Source organism: Quercus suber, unplaced genomic scaffold (assembly GCF_002906115.3).
Source record: "Quercus suber isolate HL8 unplaced genomic scaffold, Cork oak 2.0 scaffold_60, whole genome shotgun sequence".
Lineage (NCBI taxonomy): Eukaryota > Viridiplantae > Streptophyta > Magnoliopsida > Fagales > Fagaceae > Quercus > Quercus suber.
In genome coordinates this window covers 1,715,851-1,736,659 of record NW_027069525.1, presented here as the reverse complement: position 1 = coordinate 1,736,659, position 20,809 = coordinate 1,715,851, and the positions used below count along the sequence as shown (strand labels likewise).

The following is a 20,809-nucleotide window of genomic DNA, read 5'->3' as shown; positions in this document are numbered from 1 at the left end:
GATTATATCTGGTGCAATACCCACCGGTGCAATTTTCTATTTTCACTCACAAATTTTTTTCACTTTTCACATTTTTAAATTTCACTTCTTACTTTTTTGAATCAATAATTAAGGTTACTTTTACAACTATCAATCTTAATCATTTAAAAAAAATTGCATCAAGAGCAATATCCCACCTGATCTCAATCCGTCTTGGTCAGTCTTCACGCGTAACTTGACTTATGGCGTTTGTTTTCGCGTTGGAAATTTCATGTAGAAAACCTCAACTGTTGTCTACTTTCTCTAGTTTCTTTGTTGAAAGGTCTTGGTTCTCCACAGTTTATGATTGATTGATTTCTGGAGCTATACTATTTGATATCTGCTCCTTTGCTACTATGTGCTTTCAGTTGTATAGACTTATTAATTAAATCTCATTCATCCAAAAAAAAATGAAAAAGGAAAACTGCTCCGATGACTTGTGTGAACGTAAAGTAAAACGGCTTGAATATTTTTATTCCAAAGTGTGTAGCCTTGGTGGTGCATCATGGTCCTAAAAAATTCCAGAGTTAAGCAAGTACGGAGTCAAGTCTTGGAGTTAGGAGAGCGGTTTTATTGTTAGCTAGATATGGTGGCTTCAGTTTTCAACTCTACTGCTTAACCGGCAAAGGTTTATTATTATTATTATGTGTGTAGAGTGTGTCTTTTGTTGGTAAGGACATTATTTTGTTTAAAATTTTTTAAAGGGTTAAGTTGTTTGTTTTTGGTAAAATTGATTGATTAGTCTAAAAAAAAAAAAAATAGCTTTGCTATCGCCAATCGGTAATTTTTGTTGTTAGGCTAATATTTTGGGTTTGTATATATATATATATATTTTAGATTTATAAATTTTTTTATGGACTTTAGAATGAGGAAAATATTAGATCTACAAATTTTTGTTGTGATTAGTGATTATTAGTAAATAAAAAAGTGATATAAGTGGTGGACCCAGATGCAAATCTATAAGAATTTGCTACCTCAATAGTCTGTAAAAATTTTGTAAAAAAATTTTGTAATTATAGCATTTCTCTTATAATGATTAATAAGTGGGACAAAATGTAATTTTATTGAACAAAGTGACTAAATTTAGTACCTAAATATATAGTTATATAATTATATTATTTTTTAAAAAAAAATAGGGGGGCCATTGCCCCTGCTAGCCCATGAATGGCTCCGTCCATGTCCATGAGGTTAGATCAGGCAAATGGGTTTTCGAATCATGCCCTTATCAAATAGTACATAGCCGGTTTTGTTAGGTGCAGTGGTTGAATCCATTAGTTTAACAATGTTTCTTTGATGGGAAATGGGTTAATGAGAATTTATAAGGGAAATTAATTTTTGCTCACTTGTGGTTTGCCTAAAAAATATTTTGTCTACCTGTGTTTTAAAAATTGACACTTTACCTACTTGATGTTAGTTCCGTTTGTCTCCCGTTATCCACCTCAATTAAAAATAGAGGTAAATTTGTATTTTTGTTACCCTTTTATTTCTTTCTCCTCTTAAAACATAAAAAACTAAATATTCAAGAGAAAAAATATCTAAAAGCTAGGTTTTGTAAAAATTAAAACCTAATTTTTACATCTTTTCATGTATCAACTTTTAAATCTTCTATTTTAACCCATTAAAAAAAATGTTTTACCAAACAAATATTTAATAGGTAAATAAAGAAAAATCAAATGTTAACACACATATAATGGAACAAATAAAATGTAAAAATCCATAAATTTGTAGAGAACACTAAACGTAATGTAATTAGTATTCATTTTGATAAGTAAAAACATAAATCACCCAGAATTTTAATCAATGGTTACTATGGTTTTACTGGTAAGCTTGTAGTTTTAGATGAAAATTTAGTCAATAACACAATATAATTTTGACAGTACATCAATGCCACTTAGGTCCGTTTGGATTGAACTTATTGTTGCTGAAATTGAAAACTAAAAACTGAAAATACTGTAGTAAAATAATTTTAAAATGTGCAAATAGTACCGTGGGACCCATTTTTAATATTTTTAAATGCATGAACAGTAACACTACAGTACTGCTACAGTAAAAATTGTTCCCTGCATAGTACATCCATGTGATTGTACTATTCATGCGCAGGGAAGGAAAAAAAAAAAAAATGAAAACGCAGGCTGAGAGACGTGGACGCCCAGCCCAAACGCTCACTTAATATATTTTTTTGATAGGGATAAACCACAAATTTTATTAACCTGTTGTAGGCCTGATCTCGATCCCTTCAACCTTGAGGGCAATATTCCACTCACCATCTGCTATCCCATAATTAAGTTTAATCTGCAGTTCATCATCTTCTCCTCCCTCATTGAAAAACTCACCCAACTCAATCTCTAACCATCCATCTTTTCTCGACTTGGCTTCACAGCAGGCAGGCCAAAACAAACAGTTCGTTCATAAACTTCACCTCCTCCAGTAGTTCCAACTGAAGCCTTCAAAGGAATGTCATCAAATTTACGGGCTCTCCTCAACTTGAACACAAGGTAAGCAGTATAGTTTGTTTTCAGAGACAACATGGAAGTACTCATCTTGCCACAGATTTCAAACCAACACACATCTAAATCTAATAGTTATCAATTGTCTAATTTATTATTTTCTTATTGTTATCAATTTTCTTTCTGTTATTAAATATTTGTTTGTTAAAACAGAAGATTTGAAAGTTGATAAATGAAAAGAAGATGTAAAAGTTAGGTTTTAATTTTTATAAAACCTAGCTTTTAGATCTTCTTTTCCCTTGAATTTTTAGATTTTAATATTTTGAGAGGAGAAAGATTTAAAAAGGTAACAAAAATACAAATAGATAATATTAACACTTTTTCATTGAAAATTTATTCAATAGATAATATTATCTACTCAAACTTGAATAGTATATTCTACCATAAGTTTTAAAGTTCTTTTATGGACGTAATAAAATTTCACAATATATTTACAAATTAGGTGTCAACCGATCATAAGCCAAAATAATAATAATAATAATAATAATTATTATTATTATTATTATTATTATTATTATATATTTTTTAGATTTTAGATTTATAAATTTTTTTACGGACTTTAGAAAGAGGAAAATATTAGATCTACAAATTTTTGTTGTGATTAGTGGTTATTAGTAAATAAAAAAATAATATAAGTGGTGGACCCAGATGCAAATTAGTAAGAACTTGCTACCTCAATAGTTCGTAAAAATATTGTAAAAAAAAAATTGTAATTATAGCATTTCTCTTATAATGATTAATAAGTGGGACAAAATGTAATTTTATTGAACGAAGTAACTAAGATTAGTACCTAAATATATAGTTATATAATTATATTATTTTTTTAAAAAAATAAGGTGGCCATTGCCCCCGCTAGCCCATGAATGGCTCCGTCCATGTCCATGAGGTTAGATCAGGCAAATGGGTTTTCGAATCATGCCCTTATCAAATAGTACATAGCCGGTTTTGTTAGGTGTAGTGGTTGAATCCATTAGTTTAACAATGTTTCTTTGATGGGAAATGGGTTAATGAGAATTTATTGGGGAAATTACTTTTTGCTCACCTGTGATTTGCCTGAAAAATACTTTGTCTACTTGTGTTTTAAAAATTGACACTTTATCCACCTGAAATTAATTTCGTTTGTCTCTCTGTTAAAAATAGAGGTAAATTTGTATTTTTGTTACCCTTTTATGTCTTTCTCCTCTTAAAACATAAAAAACTAAATTTTCAAGAGAAAAAAGATCTAAAAGCTAGGTTTTGTAAAAATTAAAACCTAATTTTTACATCTTTTCATGTATCAACTTTTAAATCTTCTATTTTAACCCATTAAAAAAAAAATGTTTTAGCAAACAAATATTTAATAGGTAAATAAAGAAAAATCAAATGTTAACACACATATAATGGAACAAATAAAATGTAAAAATCCATAAATTTGTAGAGAACACTAAACGTAATGTAATTAGTATTCATTTTGATAAGTAAAAACATAAATCACCCAGAATTTTAATCAATGGTTAGTATGGTTTTACTGGTAAGCTTGTAGTTTTAGATGAAAATTTAGTCAATAAAGCAAAATATTAACACAATATAATTTTGACAGTACATCAATGCCACTTAGTATATTTTTTTGATAGGGATAAACCACAAATTTTATTAACCTGTCGTAGGCCTGATCTCGATCCCTTCAACCTTGAGGACATGAATGAGGGCAGTATTCCATTCACCATCTTCTATCCCATAAGTTTAATCTGCAGTTCAACATCTTCTCCTCCCTCATTGAAAAACTCACCCAACTCAATCTCTAACCATCCATCTTTTCTCGACTCGGCTTCACAGCAGGCAGGCCCAAACAAACAGTTCGTTCATAAACTTCACCTCCTCCTGTAGTTCCAACTGAAGCCTTCAAAGGAATGTCATCAAATTTACGGGCTCTCCCCAACTTGAACACAAGGTAAGCAGTATAGTTTGTTTTCGGAGACAGCATGGAAGTACTCATCTTGCCACAGATTTCAAACCAACACACATCTAAATCTAATAGTTATCAATTGTCTAATTTATTATTTTCTTATTGTTATCAATTGTCTTTCTGTTATTAAATATTTGTTTGCTAACACTTTTTTTAATGTGTTAAAATAGAAGATCTAAAAGTTGATAAATGAAAAGAAGATATAAAAGTTAGATTTTAATTTTTATAAAACCTAGCTTTTAGATCTTTTTTTCCCTTGAATTTTTAGTTTTTAATGTTTTGAGAGGAGAGAGATATAAAAAAGTAACAAAAATATAAATTACCCTTATTTTTAACAGAGATGGGTAATGGGAAACAAACAGAACTAACCTCAGGTGGGTAAAATGTCAATTTTTAAACTACAAGTAGGTAAAGTATTTTTCAAGCAAACCACTTGATCCTCATTATATTTCCTTCAATTTTTCATTGAAAATGTATTCAATAGATAATATTATCTACTCAAACTTGAATATTATATTCTACCACAAGTTTTAAAGTTCTTTTATGGACGTAATAAAATTTCACAATATATTTACAAATTCGGTGTCAACCGATCATAAGCCAAAATAATAATAATAATAATAATAATTATTATTATTATTATTATTATTATTCAACACAACTCTAAACAAGGATATTGTGAAAATATTATAAGATTTTTATTATGTTCTTAAACTTCCTCTCAAATTTATTAGGACTCAAAGTTATGAAATAATATAAACAATTTCACCAATCTAGCTCATTTAATTAATGAGGGTTATTTAGGACCTTGGGCAATGTATGAATCAACCACCACCCTTTTTACTATTTATATGGCTACAAAATTCAAATTGAGATAAGGTTAACTAATGTATTGCACTGTGTGTAGTTGCTCTTAATGGCTAAAATTGAGAAATGAAAAAAAATTCCCTTTCTTTCTTATTAATCATTGCTGACAAACCTTCCCCACACAACAAGAACAGATATGGGGAGATTGGGTCCCCTTGACGAAGGCCCCTTGATGGAATGATCTCACCTTTCGGCTCTCCATTGATTAGGATCGAACAAGTCACAGAGGTTACGCACATCATAATGAGAGATATCCACCTTTCCCCAAAGCCCATTTTCTTCATCATTGATTCAAGATATGTCCACTCATCTCTATCGTATGGCTTATCATATCTAGTTTTGTTGCCATTAGACCTTCCTTTCCCTTCCTTTTTTGATCAATAGAGTGCACGGTTTCAAAGGCTACAATCACATTATCTGTTATCAATCTATCTGGAACAAATGCACTTTGGGCTTTATTTATGACACCATGGAGAACTTTCTTCAATCTGTTAGCAAGGACTTTTGACATGATTTTATAAATCACGTTACATAAACTGATAGGGCGATATTCCATTATCCTTCGGGGGTTTTTTGTCTTGGGAATTAGGCATATATGTGTTTTGTTAATTTCTTTTGGCATAATCCCCAAGTTAAGGGCCAGCAGTACACAATTCGTAATAGAGGGACCAACAATATCCCAATAAGTTTGGTAAAAGATAGGGGGCATACCATCCGGACTCGGTGCCTTGGTAGGGTGCATCTGCTTGAGGGCATTCCACACTTCCTCTATCTTGAAATCCTTTTGGAGCTCCTCATTCATCTTAGGTGACACCATTTCTTCCATGGCATTCTAGCTTTCATCAAAATTGGACGGTTGATTAGAGCTGAATATGGACTTGAAATAATCTAGGATTATTTTCTCTATTGTCTCTGTATCTTCATGCCAAGTGTCTGTATCATCTATCAGTCCCCCAATTCTATTCTTTCATAGTCTTTGGCTAGCTGTAGTATGGAAAATTTGGCGACCATTCTATCCAAGCGGATAAGAGTGCGTTGTTCGCCAAATCTACCATTACACTAGGTGAACTTCGGCCCTACGAACCTTGAATCTAATAGGCCGCATCTACTAAGTGCTTCTCTAAACGCATCCATTTGTTCAACATCTCTATCCTTCCAACCCAACTTCTCATTAGGATGAATAATCTCATTAAAGTCTCCACAAACCAACCACAACAAACTACATTGTGCATTAAGTGTTTCCAGTAATTGCCAAGAAATGTACCTTTTTCCAGTGTCGAGGTGCCCGTAAAAGCCAGTTACTCTCCAAGGACCTCCGTTGCCTTCCCTGTGAACAACCACATCAATGTGGGGGTGAGAGCAGCTCATGAATTTGATATCCGTTCCCTCCCTCCACAGTAACGCCAATCCACCGCTCCTGCCATCACTAGGAACAATGATCCCTTAGGTGAAGCCCAATTTGTTTTGAAAACCTTTCATCCTTTCTGTACTTGCTTTCGTTTCTACTAGAAATACCACTACGGGGTTTTCCTGTTTCACCACTTCAGTGAGAGTGAAAAAACTTAGCAAGGCCACCAAACTTAGTAATTTACAAATGATGGAACCACTTTCAACAATATTTGTATAGTTATGTAGTTCCAACTAAAACAATTGTGTATACTTTTAGTCTTCCAAAAACACACATCTACAAGTAGTTAAACGTTCTTCTTGGGTAGTTTTAACTTTTCATATAATTTTACCTTTACATATTCATCTATTTTAATTTAGATTTTTTTTTTTCAAAAAAAAAAAAAACTTTAATTTAGATATTTATAAGTAAACAATGAAATAATGATTCATGAATAATAAATAAATTATCTATGCATATATATCTTGTGCAGTTCTAACTTTACATATAATTTTGTCTTTATATATTCATCTACTTTAATTTAGATGTTTATACTTAATAATGAAATCTATACACAAGGTAATTAAAACAATCATATTTCTACAATTTAAAAAGTCACAATTTCTTTTTTCAAAAAAAAGGGCCTTTTACATTTCCTTGGAATTATTTTTTAAATTTTGTTTATAAAACCTTTGACATACCACTAACCTAAGTACTTCATACATTAAAAAAAAATTAAGGCTCATTGTTACTTTTGTTAATATATTATAGATATTGTAGGGATAAGAGCCCAAAATCATATATTGGGCCTTGGGCTTTGTCCGAGGACGTTAACAGGTCCGAGAAGGGATAAATAGTTATGAGGGACTCCAATTTAGAGTCTCATAAATAAGAAATGAATGGAAGACGGTTCGAGGAGGAATTCCTTGTCGGGCATTAGAGATATCGCTCAAATGTGTATTCCAATGATGAAAGTAACCTTTATAAAAGCCCCAGTGATAGAGACATGTCTCATGAACATACGAGAAGGAGGAGAACCTAAAAATATCTAAGGAAAAACTGCTATCACCGTATTGAATGTACTACAGTTACTTTTCTGACCGCATTTATGTGGAAAAGACCTCTGAACAGTGCTGCCTTGGCTACCACAACTCACAAAAAGTCAAAGAGGGGACACTCAAGTAAGGGCTCAAATGATCAACAAGTGTAGGATTAGGCTAGTCCAAGGGGAACTATATAATGAAAGAGATCTTCCATGAGGAGGGAATAGGAAAAATAGAGAGAGAATACTATAGCAATCAAAGTTATACTTGTANAAAAAAAAAAAAAAAAAAAAATCAATCTCAACAATTGAATAACAAATTTATAAAAAGTAAAAAAGTGAATTAAAATTTAAAAATTAAAAGTGAAGAAGTAAAACAATATTGTGAAAGGAATTGTATATAATTGCATATAGTTTTTATACAAGTTGTAAAGAGTTCTACATATAGTCAAGAACTTTGAAGCTAATGATACCTTTGTAGTTATTAACAAAAAATGTTTAGGATTTAAATACCTTTCTCCCCAATGTAATCATTAATTATTGGATTATCAAAAGAAATATTATTTATAAATTTATTATTACCAAACATTACAACAAGAAAAATTGTCCAATTGACTTTTTTTGAATGATGGAGATTGAAAATTAAAAGTTCACTTCTATTCTTAATCTTTGGATAATTTTTTTTTTTTTTATAGCTTTTAGACTTTTATCTCTTAGTTAAAAGATACAATTGCACAAATTAAATCTTATAAAAACACGTCCTCTTAAACTCCGACTTTTAAAAACCAAAATTGAAGAACAATATAATATAAGTCAATTGTTAGGCCTTAAGTCCAACTAATTGCAGTTTTGAACTATAATGGCAATTGTTGGGCTATCTTCTGTTTATGTTAATGTAAATTTTTGTTAATTGGAGACTTGTATCTTTGTGTCCATGCCAAATGTGTAAGGCCAACTCTTATCTGGAACAAATGCACTTTGGGCTTTATTTATGACACCATGGAGAACTTTCTTCAATCTGTTAGCAAGGACTTTTGACATGATTTTATAAATCACGTTACATAAACTGATAGGGCGATATTCCATTATCCTTCGGGGGTTTTTTGTCTTGGGAATTAGGCATATATGTGTTTTGTTAATTTCTTTTGGCATAATCCCCAAGTTAAGGGCCAGCAGTACACAATTCGTAATAGAGGGACCAACAATATCCCAATAAGTTTGGTAAAAGATAGGGGGCATACCATCCGGACTCGGTGCCTTGGTAGGGTGCATCTGCTTGAGGGCATTCCACACTTCCTCTATCTTGAAATCCTTTTGGAGCTCCTCATTCATCTTAGGTGACACCATTTCTTCCATGGCATTCTAGCTTTCATCAAAATTGGACGGTTGATTAGAGCTGAATATGGACTTGAAATAATCTAGGATTATTTTCTCTATTGTCTCTGTATCTTCATGCCAAGTGTCTGTATCATCTATCAGTCCCCCAATTCTATTCTTTCATAGTCTTTGGCTAGCTGTAGTATGGAAAATTTGGCGACCATTCTATCCAAGCGGATAAGAGTGCGTTGTTCGCCAAATCTACCATTACACTAGGTGAACTTCGGCCCTACGAACCTTGAATCTAATAGGCCGCATCTACTAAGTGCTTCTCTAAACGCATCCATTTGTTCAACATCTCTATCCTTCCAACCCAACTTCTCATTAGGATGAATAATCTCATTAAAGTCTCCACAAACCAACCACAACAAACTACATTGTGCATTAAGTGTTTCCAGTAATTGCCAAGAAATGTACCTTTTTCCAGTGTCGAGGTGCCCGTAAAAGCCAGTTACTCTCCAAGGACCTCCGTTGCCTTCCCTGTGAACAACCACATCAATGTGGGGGTGAGAGCAGCTCATGAATTTGATATCCGTTCCCTCCCTCCACAGTAACGCCAATCCACCGCTCCTGCCATCACTAGGAACAATGATCCCTTAGGTGAAGCCCAATTTGTTTTGAAAACCTTTCATCCTTTCTGTACTTGCTTTCGTTTCTACTAGAAATACCACTACGGGGTTTTCCTGTTTCACCACTTCAGTGAGAGTGAAAAAACTTAGCAAGGCCACCAAACTTAGTAATTTACAAATGATGGAACCACTTTCAACAATATTTGTATAGTTATGTAGTTCCAACTAAAACAATTGTGTATACTTTTAGTCTTCCAAAAACACACATCTACAAGTAGTTAAACGTTCTTCTTGGGTAGTTTTAACTTTTCATATAATTTTACCTTTACATATTCATCTATTTTAATTTAGATTTTTTTTTTTCAAAAAAAAAAAAAACTTTAATTTAGATATTTATAAGTAAACAATGAAATAATGATTCATGAATAATAAATAAATTATCTATGCATATATATCTTGTGCAGTTCTAACTTTACATATAATTTTGTCTTTATATATTCATCTACTTTAATTTAGATGTTTATACTTAATAATGAAATCTATACACAAGGTAATTAAAACAATCATATTTCTACAATTTAAAAAGTCACAATTTCTTTTTTCAAAAAAAAGGGCCTTTTACATTTCCTTGGAATTATTTTTTAAATTTTGTTTATAAAACCTTTGACATACCACTAACCTAAGTACTTCATACATTAAAAAAAAATTAAGGCTCATTGTTACTTTTGTTAATATATTATAGATATTGTAGGGATAAGAGCCCAAAATCATATATTGGGCCTTGGGCTTTGTCCGAGGACGTTAACAGGTCCGAGAAGGGATAAATAGTTATGAGGGACTCCAATTTAGAGTCTCATAAATAAGAAATGAATGGAAGACGGTTCGAGGAGGAATTCCTTGTCGGGCATTAGAGATATCGCTCAAATGTGTATTCCAATGATGAAAGTAACCTTTATAAAAGCCCCAGTGATAGAGACATGTCTCATGAACATACGAGAAGGAGGAGAACCTAAAAATATCTAAGGAAAAACTGCTATCACCGTATTGAATGTACTACAGTTACTTTTCTGACCGCATTTATGTGGAAAAGACCTCTGAACAGTGCTGCCTTGGCTACCACAACTCACAAAAAGTCAAAGAGGGGACACTCAAGTAAGGGCTCAAATGATCAACAAGTGTAGGATTAGGCTAGTCCAAGGGGAACTATATAATGAAAGAGATCTTCCATGAGGAGGGAATAGGAAAAATAGAGAGAGAATACTATAGCAATCAAAGTTATACTTGTAATTAATTCAATTGGTTTATATGGAAAGTTACCTCCTCGAACAATGAAATTCAGCCTGTTCTATGTTCCTTGTTCATGCTTAATCATTTCTTGAATCCATACTGGTCGTTGTCAAATTCATTAGGGTCCACTTCTTTGACTCACTCTTTACAAATTTATTTTACTAGGCTCATTGGGCCAACGTCTCTTACCTTTTAGGTTTGGGTGCCAAAATGTGTCCTTACAAATATCTTAATTAATTGAGACCAAACTAGAGAAATGTCTTTCATATTTCCTTGAAAATTAAGAAGGAAAAAAAAAAACAAAAGAAAAAAAAAATTTGACATACCACTAATGTAACTACATCTATAACTATTTAAGCCATCCATGATATCTATTCTTATTGATAACCATAAAATTTACAACTAGCAAGGGAACATACAGAGTAATAAAGAATAAATGAAGGAAGAAAAAAATAAATGAAATCAAACGTCAATTAATAACCGTTATTTGGAAAATAAAAAGGTGGTTAAGAGGAGTAAGAAATAAAATAGAGATAGTTATACAGAGGACATTGAAAACTTTATAGTACAATAAAATCAACAATTAAATATAATAATACAAAATTTAAACTCAAAACTAATCAAACTCTAACTAGCGAAATTATTTATATATATATATATATATATATATATAATCATAATCTTCATACACCATGACTTAAAAAAAATTTAATGAATAGTTTTACCTCTTATTTAATGTCTATGTTATGCAAATCATCAACCAATAAACATATGATAATGGTAAAAAATGTTATAGACAAGATTATGAAAAATATGATAAAACAATAAATAAATAAATAAACTCTTTATAAAATCTAGGGACTAAAATAGTATTTTATCTAAAAAATTATCAAGCGCAATGCGTGGATTTGCGACTAGAATATAATAAAAGTTAGGCTTAGACGCCGTGGTTATGCCATGTGACTTCACTAAATTGCATAAATTTTATTAAATTTTTAGATTTTTAAAGAGCTAAAAAGGAATAGTATACTACCAGAACTTTAAAAAAATATTATATAGTAAGCGTAAAATAAAAACTACTTCATGTAAGATTGTAGTTAAATTAATATTAGATTAATTAGGATTCTAATTCATTCATATCTCAAATTCAAAAATTAAGACTCTAATTCATTCTTATCTCTAATTCATTGTTATCATAAAGTAAGTGTATCTCTTTAAAAAAAAAAAAAAAAAAAACATACTGCTTCCCATAAGTTTTTTTTTTTTATTAACTTTAACGTAAAAATAATAATAATAATAATAAATCTAATAACAATCTAGCTAATAATGTTAACTATTTTTTTGGGAGAAAGTATTTTAAAAACAAAATTAATATTTAATTAACCTAAACATCCTAATTAGGTAACTTCAAGGAGTTTAGAGTATTTGATTTTTACTTGGACTCCATTTCTAGGTGAAATATGTATATATATACACCGCTAGTTGGTGTAGTTTTTCATTCTCCAACTTATTGTACAGTTTTTTTTATTTAGGCTTCCATTTTTCTACCTACAATCATGAAGTTATGTATTTTTTACTCTAATTTTTTATTATAATCAATTAAATATGTTTTATGTATTTGTTTCCTTTTGTTTAAACTAATTTCCTTATGTTTTTCTTTTTTTGAGGGGGTAATTTCCTTATATTTGATCTAATTCATATGTTAATGGTTTGATTCAATTTAATTAGTTGGTTGTCCAATATATATGTAAGTGGTCGTAGTAAATTCCAATCATAGACTATTAAATTTACATACAATTTTGCAATCTATATGGTACTTTGTTTTTTTAACTTTGTTTAATTTTCTTCTTATTTTTTTTTTCCAGGTTTGTCAAAAAAGATTTCAAGCATCCTAAGAAAGGATTGTAATCTAGATGTACAAATTTCCAATTTTTTTTTTTAATTAGAACAAAAGTTTTATTCCTCAAATAGTTCTATCTTTAAAAAGTGGCCAATTTCTTGTTACTTTGTCTAAAGATTTTAATCATTAATATTATTCATTAGATATAATATATTGTAGATTCATTAGATATAAAATTCATATGCCAATAGTTTGATACATGTAACTACAAATGATATTATAGCACAATTGGTATGTTAGAAGATAATTTTGTATTAAGGTGCTATCATTTTATATTTGATGGTTGTTATACCAATGCAATTTATTCCTTTTGTTATAATAATTACTTATTTGGCTATAATAATTGTAGGGACAATGGGCCCAAAAATATATATGTTGGGCCTTGGGCTTGGCCAAGGAGGCTCAGGGGTTCGAAAACAGATCAACAGTCAAGAAGATGTAAAACTTTGAACTTCACGAGTAAACTATGACTGTGAAAGATGGGAGAAGTATGCTGAGGAAGAGTATTTCCTCAGTTAACGAGATGGAGGTCAGAAAGTGTGTTTTGTCATCCAAGGTAACGTTACAGGAAATTCTATTGATGAGAATATGCTTTGTAAACATACAGGACAAATGGGAGCTAGGAAATATCTAAGGGAAAACTGTTACCACCGCATTAAATGTTCTGCAGCTAACTCTCTAGCTAAATTAATGAGGAAATATTACTTAAATAATAGTTTTCAGCCTTACAACTACTTTCCGGAGACTTGAGGAAGGTGTTGATGTGACAAGGATCAACACCAACAATCTAACCTACACGTGGAGGGCAGAGATCAAGGCAAAGGGAGAGTATAAAATAGGAAAGAGGCAATGAGAGAAGGGGATCGAGAAATTAAGAGAAAAATACTGTAGCAATCAAAAATTGAACTTGTAATCAAACTTGAGAGAAATATATAAGAACTGACCTCCTCGGACTGTGCCAATGACGATTTTCTTTAAAATAAACCAGTCTATCTTCATTGTCTTATCATCTGAATCCCCTTTACTTGTTATCTAATTCATTAAAGCCCAGTTTTTCAACCCACTCATTACAAATTCATTGTATTGGGATTAAGGATAACATTAAAATAGATGGCTACAAGTTGAAATTTTGAACGGTTGGAAAACTATTTTTCTCATTATTTTCTAACAATCATAATTGGAAAAACTTAATACACACTATATTCTATCACTAGCAAATTGGCTCATAATATGAGTAGACGAAAATTTTAATATTAAAAGAATGTGTTATGTGTAGTATAACTTGCCCTACCCTCCTAAAAAGTTACTATGGCTTTTGAGTGAAGTTGTAGAGTGTTTTTATATTAGAACTCCTTTCTCTTTCCCTTGTGTGTTTGTTTGTTTCTAAAAAAAAGGATAATTGTCTCGCATTACTTAAAAAAATGTGTTATGTTGTATAGCTTACTCCATCATAATAAGCTTGGGCGTGCTAATGTTAAGTTTACTGGAGTTGGAAATTTGTTGGACAGGATTAAAACCATTAGCATTCCTTATGAACTAGTGTGGGAAATCTGTTAGGAAAATAGGGTCTAGGTAATAATATATGGGGAATTTTAAAAAAAAAATTATATTGTCCACCGAGCACACAGCTGAAGGAAAGAAACTATACAACCTAAGTAGGCATTCGAGGCTTTAAAATGAACACGAATTTAGCCAAATTTACAGACAGTATGTTCTTTTTCCTTTCCTTTAATATTCTTTTCACTCTCAGGTTGAAAGTTGAAACACCAATGATGAACATGATTGCCAATGGAGCAGTCGCTCCTCCATTTGTGACCCATCACAATGATCTGAACATGAAACTGTTCATGTGCATTGCACCTGAGCTCTATGTTAAAGAACTCGTTGTTGGTGAACTTAAACCGTGTTTATGAGATAGGAAAGAAATTCAGAAATGAGGGTGTTGATTTGACAAATAATCTAAGTTCACCACCTGTGATATGGCTTTTGCAGCATGCCATCTTCTATAAAGAACAAGAAGGTGAAATATTTTCTCCATTTCGAATCTCTTGCTAAATATGGGAGTAATGTTATAATCGTTGCGGGGAATTGATTCCATTGATTTTTGCTGCTAGAGATTGAAAAAAATACCTGAAACTTGATAAAAGATACAACTAAAATCACCATTGTCAATAATCCCTTATTCATAGATTAATAAATAATGGCCTTGCCATCCTCTGAATGACCCAAGGGGAAAAATTATTTACAATTTGATTTCTTTTCCATTTCTTTTCTATATATTAAAGGAAGCCTCTCTTTATTCATTCTTTAGGGCTGTGCAATAGACCATAATCACATGCTAGAAGTCTGAATGATATAAACAAACCAGGCTTGAATGAGTTATGGGATTGCGACAAAGAGGGCACTCAGGCTTTTCATTGCACCACTCCATAATGCAGTTCCTACAAGAAAGTGAAACAAAATAATAGAGTGAGAAAAAGGAAGAAGAGGGATGGCAAGGAAAAAAAAAAAAAGGAGGGGTCCAGCAGAGTACATGAATTTTTACAATCGAAAGAAACAGTACCAGCAAAATATGTGGCCACAAGATGTGGCTGTTGGATATTGGCGATTACTCAGGCAGAGTGTACATTTGCTAATTCCACTAGTCGTTTGAGACTGGAAAAGACACAGAAGTTACAAAATGCAGTTAGACATACATAAGCTGTTAGGAAAAGGTCACAAGAAAACAGGAAATTCCCATCATACTAACCAGTTAGATGTTTGATGTTGAAGTTGTGATATTAGAGTGAGGTGAACCCCTAGCTCTCTTTTTTTTTTTCCTCCCTATTTCTTTACTCACTGACTTATAATTTTTAATGAGTAATATGCCCAAATTTTCTGCTTTTATGTTGGTGGAATCATCAGGAATAACCGCTAAATTAATACACAATGAGTTCAAAATTCACTACAAGGGCCAACATTTGAAGATTTTGTACGTTTAAGTTTTGTGATGATTATATATGCTTAGGCACCCCATGAGGCCACTCTTTAACAGTAGGACTTATCCACTTATCCAAGTGTCAATATATGAGTGCACTGCAAAAGCATTGAATTCAATTTCTATAAACCAGTAATCATGTTGTCTGCATTATAATTAATAGCGAAGCACTTTGGCTAATGAGCTCTATAGTTAAAATCGCATCTCCTCTTGGATGGATGAGTATACCAAAAAAATAAGTGAAGCACTTCAACCATATTCACCCTTGGAATGCTCCTGCAAAGGGAATCACATTAAATTCTGGTGCTGTGCTTTGATATTACTTTTGGATGTTCTTGCTTTATATCTTTGTTATTGAAGTTAAGAGAGCCAGGCCCTGAAATTAATGAGCATCACAGAAGAATTGTATACCTACCTCGGAGACTTTAATTTTGTATCTCCCCTAAACTAACCACCCCCACTGTCCTTATAAAAAAAAAAAAAAACCCTTCAATGTGAAGGCTGGAAATAGATACCTCCGAAGTTGAGTAAGAATCAGACAACCAACTTCCTCTACTATTATCTGTGGATATCAAATTGCCTTCCTCATTCAAAACAGGCAAACCTTGTCCTGCAAACCCAATAATGGAAGAGAGAAATTAAATATAGTAAACTGCATGGCAGCACAATTCGTCAAAATAGTAATAGACATGCCAAAAGAGTTGCCACATGGAACTAGTAATGAAAAGGATTGGATCTAATTCATCTTCATCAAGAACTACTATTATTTAAATAATAAAATGACAAAATTTGGCTACAAACTTAATTATAACCAATGTCTACAACTCCTACTAAAAAAATTAATATTACTATATATTTTGAAAATCTAACCGTTAGATTGCGTGTTCTTTTATGTTCTTAATATGCATTACAAATTTTGTGCTAATTGGATGTTAATAACTATTTGACCCATAAACTTATTTTTTATATATAATTTTTTACTACAAAAATTTGAAATTTAAACATTTGATTGATAATATAATTACTAACCTTTGATTTTCAAAAAGATTTGTATGCATGGAGGATATAAGAAGAAACTATAATCCAATGGTGAATTTCTCAAAATTCGCATCCAATAGAAAAAATATATTGAGTGGAGTTGTAACCATTGGTTACAACCAAGTTTGTAGATAAACTTTGTCTTGTTTAAAATAATACTCAAAAAAAAAAAGCTGTCTCATCAGAAATTTTCAGGTGCTCCAACAGAATCTTGCTAAATTTATAAAGTTGATATCTCTCGTTCAATCTAGTGGTTAAACTAACATATGGCCCGTGATATATACATAAATAAATACCTATCTAATATATACACACTTTTCTTTCTTTCTTTCTTTTTTGCCAATGTGCATATATAATGCCTATACATTATGTATGCATGTATAGCTAACAACTTCAATATACATGTATAACAAGATATAGCTAGTGTATGATCCAACAAAACTAATAGACTACAAAGAAGGTTAGTGGATAAAGCTACTAGCACTACCAAAAAAAAAAAAAAACCACCTGCTGTGTTTTGACGGCTCCCAAAGGAAGTATGATGGACTGAACTTGCAATAGAGGATAAATTGCTACGTCGCAATCTTTCAGCAGCAATGACACATAGCTGAATCAGTAGGAAAACTCCTATTATTTGGTATCTGCAAGGAAGCCAATTGGAAGGGTAAATATTTTAGATTAGCAAGATCTCATATGACTAAAGGTTAACGACAATCAAATTTCTTATAATTTTTATCATGATAAGTAAGTTTAGTATCAAGGAGAGGGAGAAGGGAGATTCAAACTAGTGACCTTTTTTGGTGAGGTGTGGTCTCAAACCATTTGAGGTTAAAGATATTAAATTTCTTTGCAACAGACAAGGTGATAGTGATAAAAAAAATGCTGCACTAAAATGTACAAGAGAAATCACCCGAGAAAACCAAAAGCACCCCACCCCCCCTCCCCCCTTCCAAATAAAACTGAATCTCTCCTTACAGTTTTCTCTCGTACTAAACAATTGAAAAACCATAATCTCCCCACCCTTTTCGTTCCTCTATTTCTTATAACTATATATAAAAAAGGAGATAAAAAAAAAAAAAAAAAAAAAAAAAAAAAAACTTACCATTGATTCCCACATGATATCAAAAGTTCAGTCTAGCACTTATTTATTTATTTTGGGATAAGTAAATAAGGATTTTATTGAAACAGACTACTTCATGTGCATGGAAATTCCAGACATAACAATGCATTTAAAAAACCAAGACATATTGAAGTTCCTATGTGAACTGGGATTGAGAAGGAAGAAAATAAAAAACAAAAGACAAAAGTTTAGAAAGCAAACATCAAACTAAGGGTCAAGTTCATCATGTCATTGAATTCAGATTTAAAAAGCTCCTTTTTTTCTTTTTTCTTTTTTTACTTGTCAAAAAAAAGATTTAAAAGCTCATACCTGGGCCTTTGATTTGATGGTTTTCCAATGAACACATAACGAATGCCTGCAGCACGTTTTGATATATGATAATAGAGGCCTGGAGAGAGAAAATTTTGAATCAGTAAAATTTTGAATTTCTACTCCCTTAAATAAACTCTGAAAGACAGGAATAACCTTCAAAGTAGAAGAACATTAGGTTAGCACGAAGAACCAATTGCAAAAATTCTCGAGCTATAGGGAGCACCTGGACATATAAATCTTAAATAAGAAAAGCAGTTCACCATGTGCTCTAACACCCAATTAAAGGAAGCTAAATTGAATACAAAGCACTAAAACTGAGAGGGAATTAGAAGAGAGGGGAGAGGGGAGGGAATGGACATTGTTCCATGGAAAAAAAATAATATAAAAGGAACAATCTCATCATATACCTTGTAGACATGGGTTTTCTTTAATAATAAATAAAAAATAAAAGTTGTAATTCAATTAAACTACATATAAAAACATGACTTAGTTTCAAAAGGTTATATCATATTTTCATATATTAAGGCTGGAGTTAGCAAGATGCCTAAATAACAACTATACCGTAGGCCATCTCTGAACTGCATGCAACCACAATCCATTGAATTTCTCTTTCAACCTTATCAGAGAAACAGACACCCCTGATGTGGAGGAGGGTGGAAGATTAGTCACAGTGGAAGATTGAACATGACTGCTTCCTGAAGCATCGTTGTTGTAGGGCTCATCAGACTGTGAATCAGCCAGGACAATGCCACGGGAAACTATTCTAGAACTGTGAAAACAGGAAATTCGGCACTTTCTATGAGTAAAATTTCAATGCAGGCTCAAACTTAATAACAATTACAAAAACATTATGTGTAAGAAATAGAAATCAAAGAGATGGAACTGTTGAACCTAATCCGTTCTGCAATATAAGGAACTGCTGTCTGGTAGACAATGAAAAGAGCACGTCTTGCTGGGTTTGGAGGAATTCCATAAGGTCCTGCAACCTGTTAAAACAACTATTAACCAATCGAAAATAGAACAAGTAGTAACATATCAACCACATGGCATCAATGCACTCAGTATGAAGTAAAAACTAAATAAATAACAGTAGAAGATTTAGACAATTGACCTATTAATCATGATCATATAACAAGGTTCATGACATCCAAATATGGTTGTATCCAACTAAGTGTGTGTTTGTGTGTAACTTAAACATCAAAATTTATGAATATGAAGAAAGCAAATAATGGGTAGAAACCTGAGTGATGTCACAGTATTCCTCTCCCAATGTTTGTTGCCCTGAACCAGTGGTTAACACATAATAAAGCATCTGCCCCAAAAGTTTTGTCTGCAAAATAAGAAAAACCGGAAATACAATATAACAACTAATATGTTGTCCACAATGCATAATAACAAAAATTATTTTCTTAGTTGTAAAAATCGTTTTAGAGAACTTGTGAATTTTGAAATGAAAAGCTTTGAGAGTTGAAAATCTAACCTCCCTCTGATAAGCTACAGCAACCCTTGTACCTAAACCAGAGAATTGAAATAAGATAAAAAGGTGAAAAATTGCAAGGAGTGGAAGGAATTCAGGGAAACATATAATAAAGAAACGATACGAACCAAAGAGGTGGCGGAAAGCATCGCGACAAGCATCATAGACGAAGGAGGCATACTGGTCGTCCTTCTCGGCAGCTCTCATTATCTCAGGCTGTGCTGCCAGTGGGAATCTTCGTGGTAAGGAAGCCTCGCTACTACTCGTGCTCGTGCTCGTGCTCTCTCCGCCTGACAAATCACCCCTTCCCAACCCCATCTCTCAAATTCAACTTACCGGTATTTGGAACCAGCAATTATTTTCTGAATCTCTGAAAACTGAAAAGAAAGAAGGGTTTCTTGGGAAATAAAATTTTCTTACAGACACCAAAGCAAACAGTTGGCGCGCAGAAAATTAAAGTTGGAAAGATAGGATGGGTTGATAGCTGAGAGTGAGAGTAGTGGGATTTGATTAACGAAATGGGGTTTCGGAAAAATGGAAAATTGTGAAACAGGTAGAGCATGTGAAATAGAACCTGTTTTGTTTGAGAGGATGTTTGTGAGTTGTGACAGCTAACTTGGCATTGCGCTCCGACAAACAACTCTCACTGCGACTCTCGTTTTGCCTAAACTCTCTCTGACCATCGACCGTCACACAAGGCACATCAATTTTTTTTTTTTTTTTTGAACTCCGTGTCCGTGACAGGATTTGGATCCGGTGTAATAATCACTGTGCAAAACTTAGATACAGGATTTGCAGGGGGAATGGGCAGACTAACAACGCAAATGCGAAGTATATAGTAAGTTAGGCAAAGTTGTGAAGAATTAAGAAAAATAGTATCTCGAGTTTTAGAAACTCGAGATCTATTTTAAAACTCGAGTCTTAAAGACTCGCTTCGCGAGTGTTGTTGGACTGAAAATGCCACATGGATCTCGAGTTTTTGAAAA

The 20,809-nt window shown here is 32.3% G+C and overlaps 1 protein-coding gene and 1 pseudogene across 1 annotated transcript; both read right to left on the bottom strand.

The window, feature by feature from the left end:
• Positions 1-2,223: 2,223 nt before the first annotated feature.
• LOC136067144 (putative F-box protein PP2-B2) lies at positions 2,224-6,163 on the bottom strand (annotated as a pseudogene).
• An 8,853-nt stretch (positions 6,164-15,016) lies between these two features.
• On the bottom strand, positions 15,017-20,601 carry LOC112006383 (peroxisome biogenesis factor 10). The gene is made up of 12 exons (XM_024038664.2): positions 20,398-20,601; positions 19,952-20,200; positions 19,827-19,858; positions 19,587-19,676; positions 19,238-19,332; positions 18,908-19,115; positions 18,500-18,569; positions 18,344-18,422; positions 17,422-17,555; positions 16,392-16,486; positions 15,463-15,554; positions 15,017-15,340 (listed from the first exon to the last, which is right to left on the bottom strand). Exons 2-12 carry the CDS (start codon positions 20,139-20,141, stop codon positions 15,238-15,240), a joined length of 1,188 nt encoding a protein of 395 aa, XP_023894432.1. The 5' UTR covers positions 20,142-20,200; positions 20,398-20,601; the 3' UTR covers positions 15,017-15,237.
• Positions 20,602-20,809: the final 208 nt, after the last annotated feature.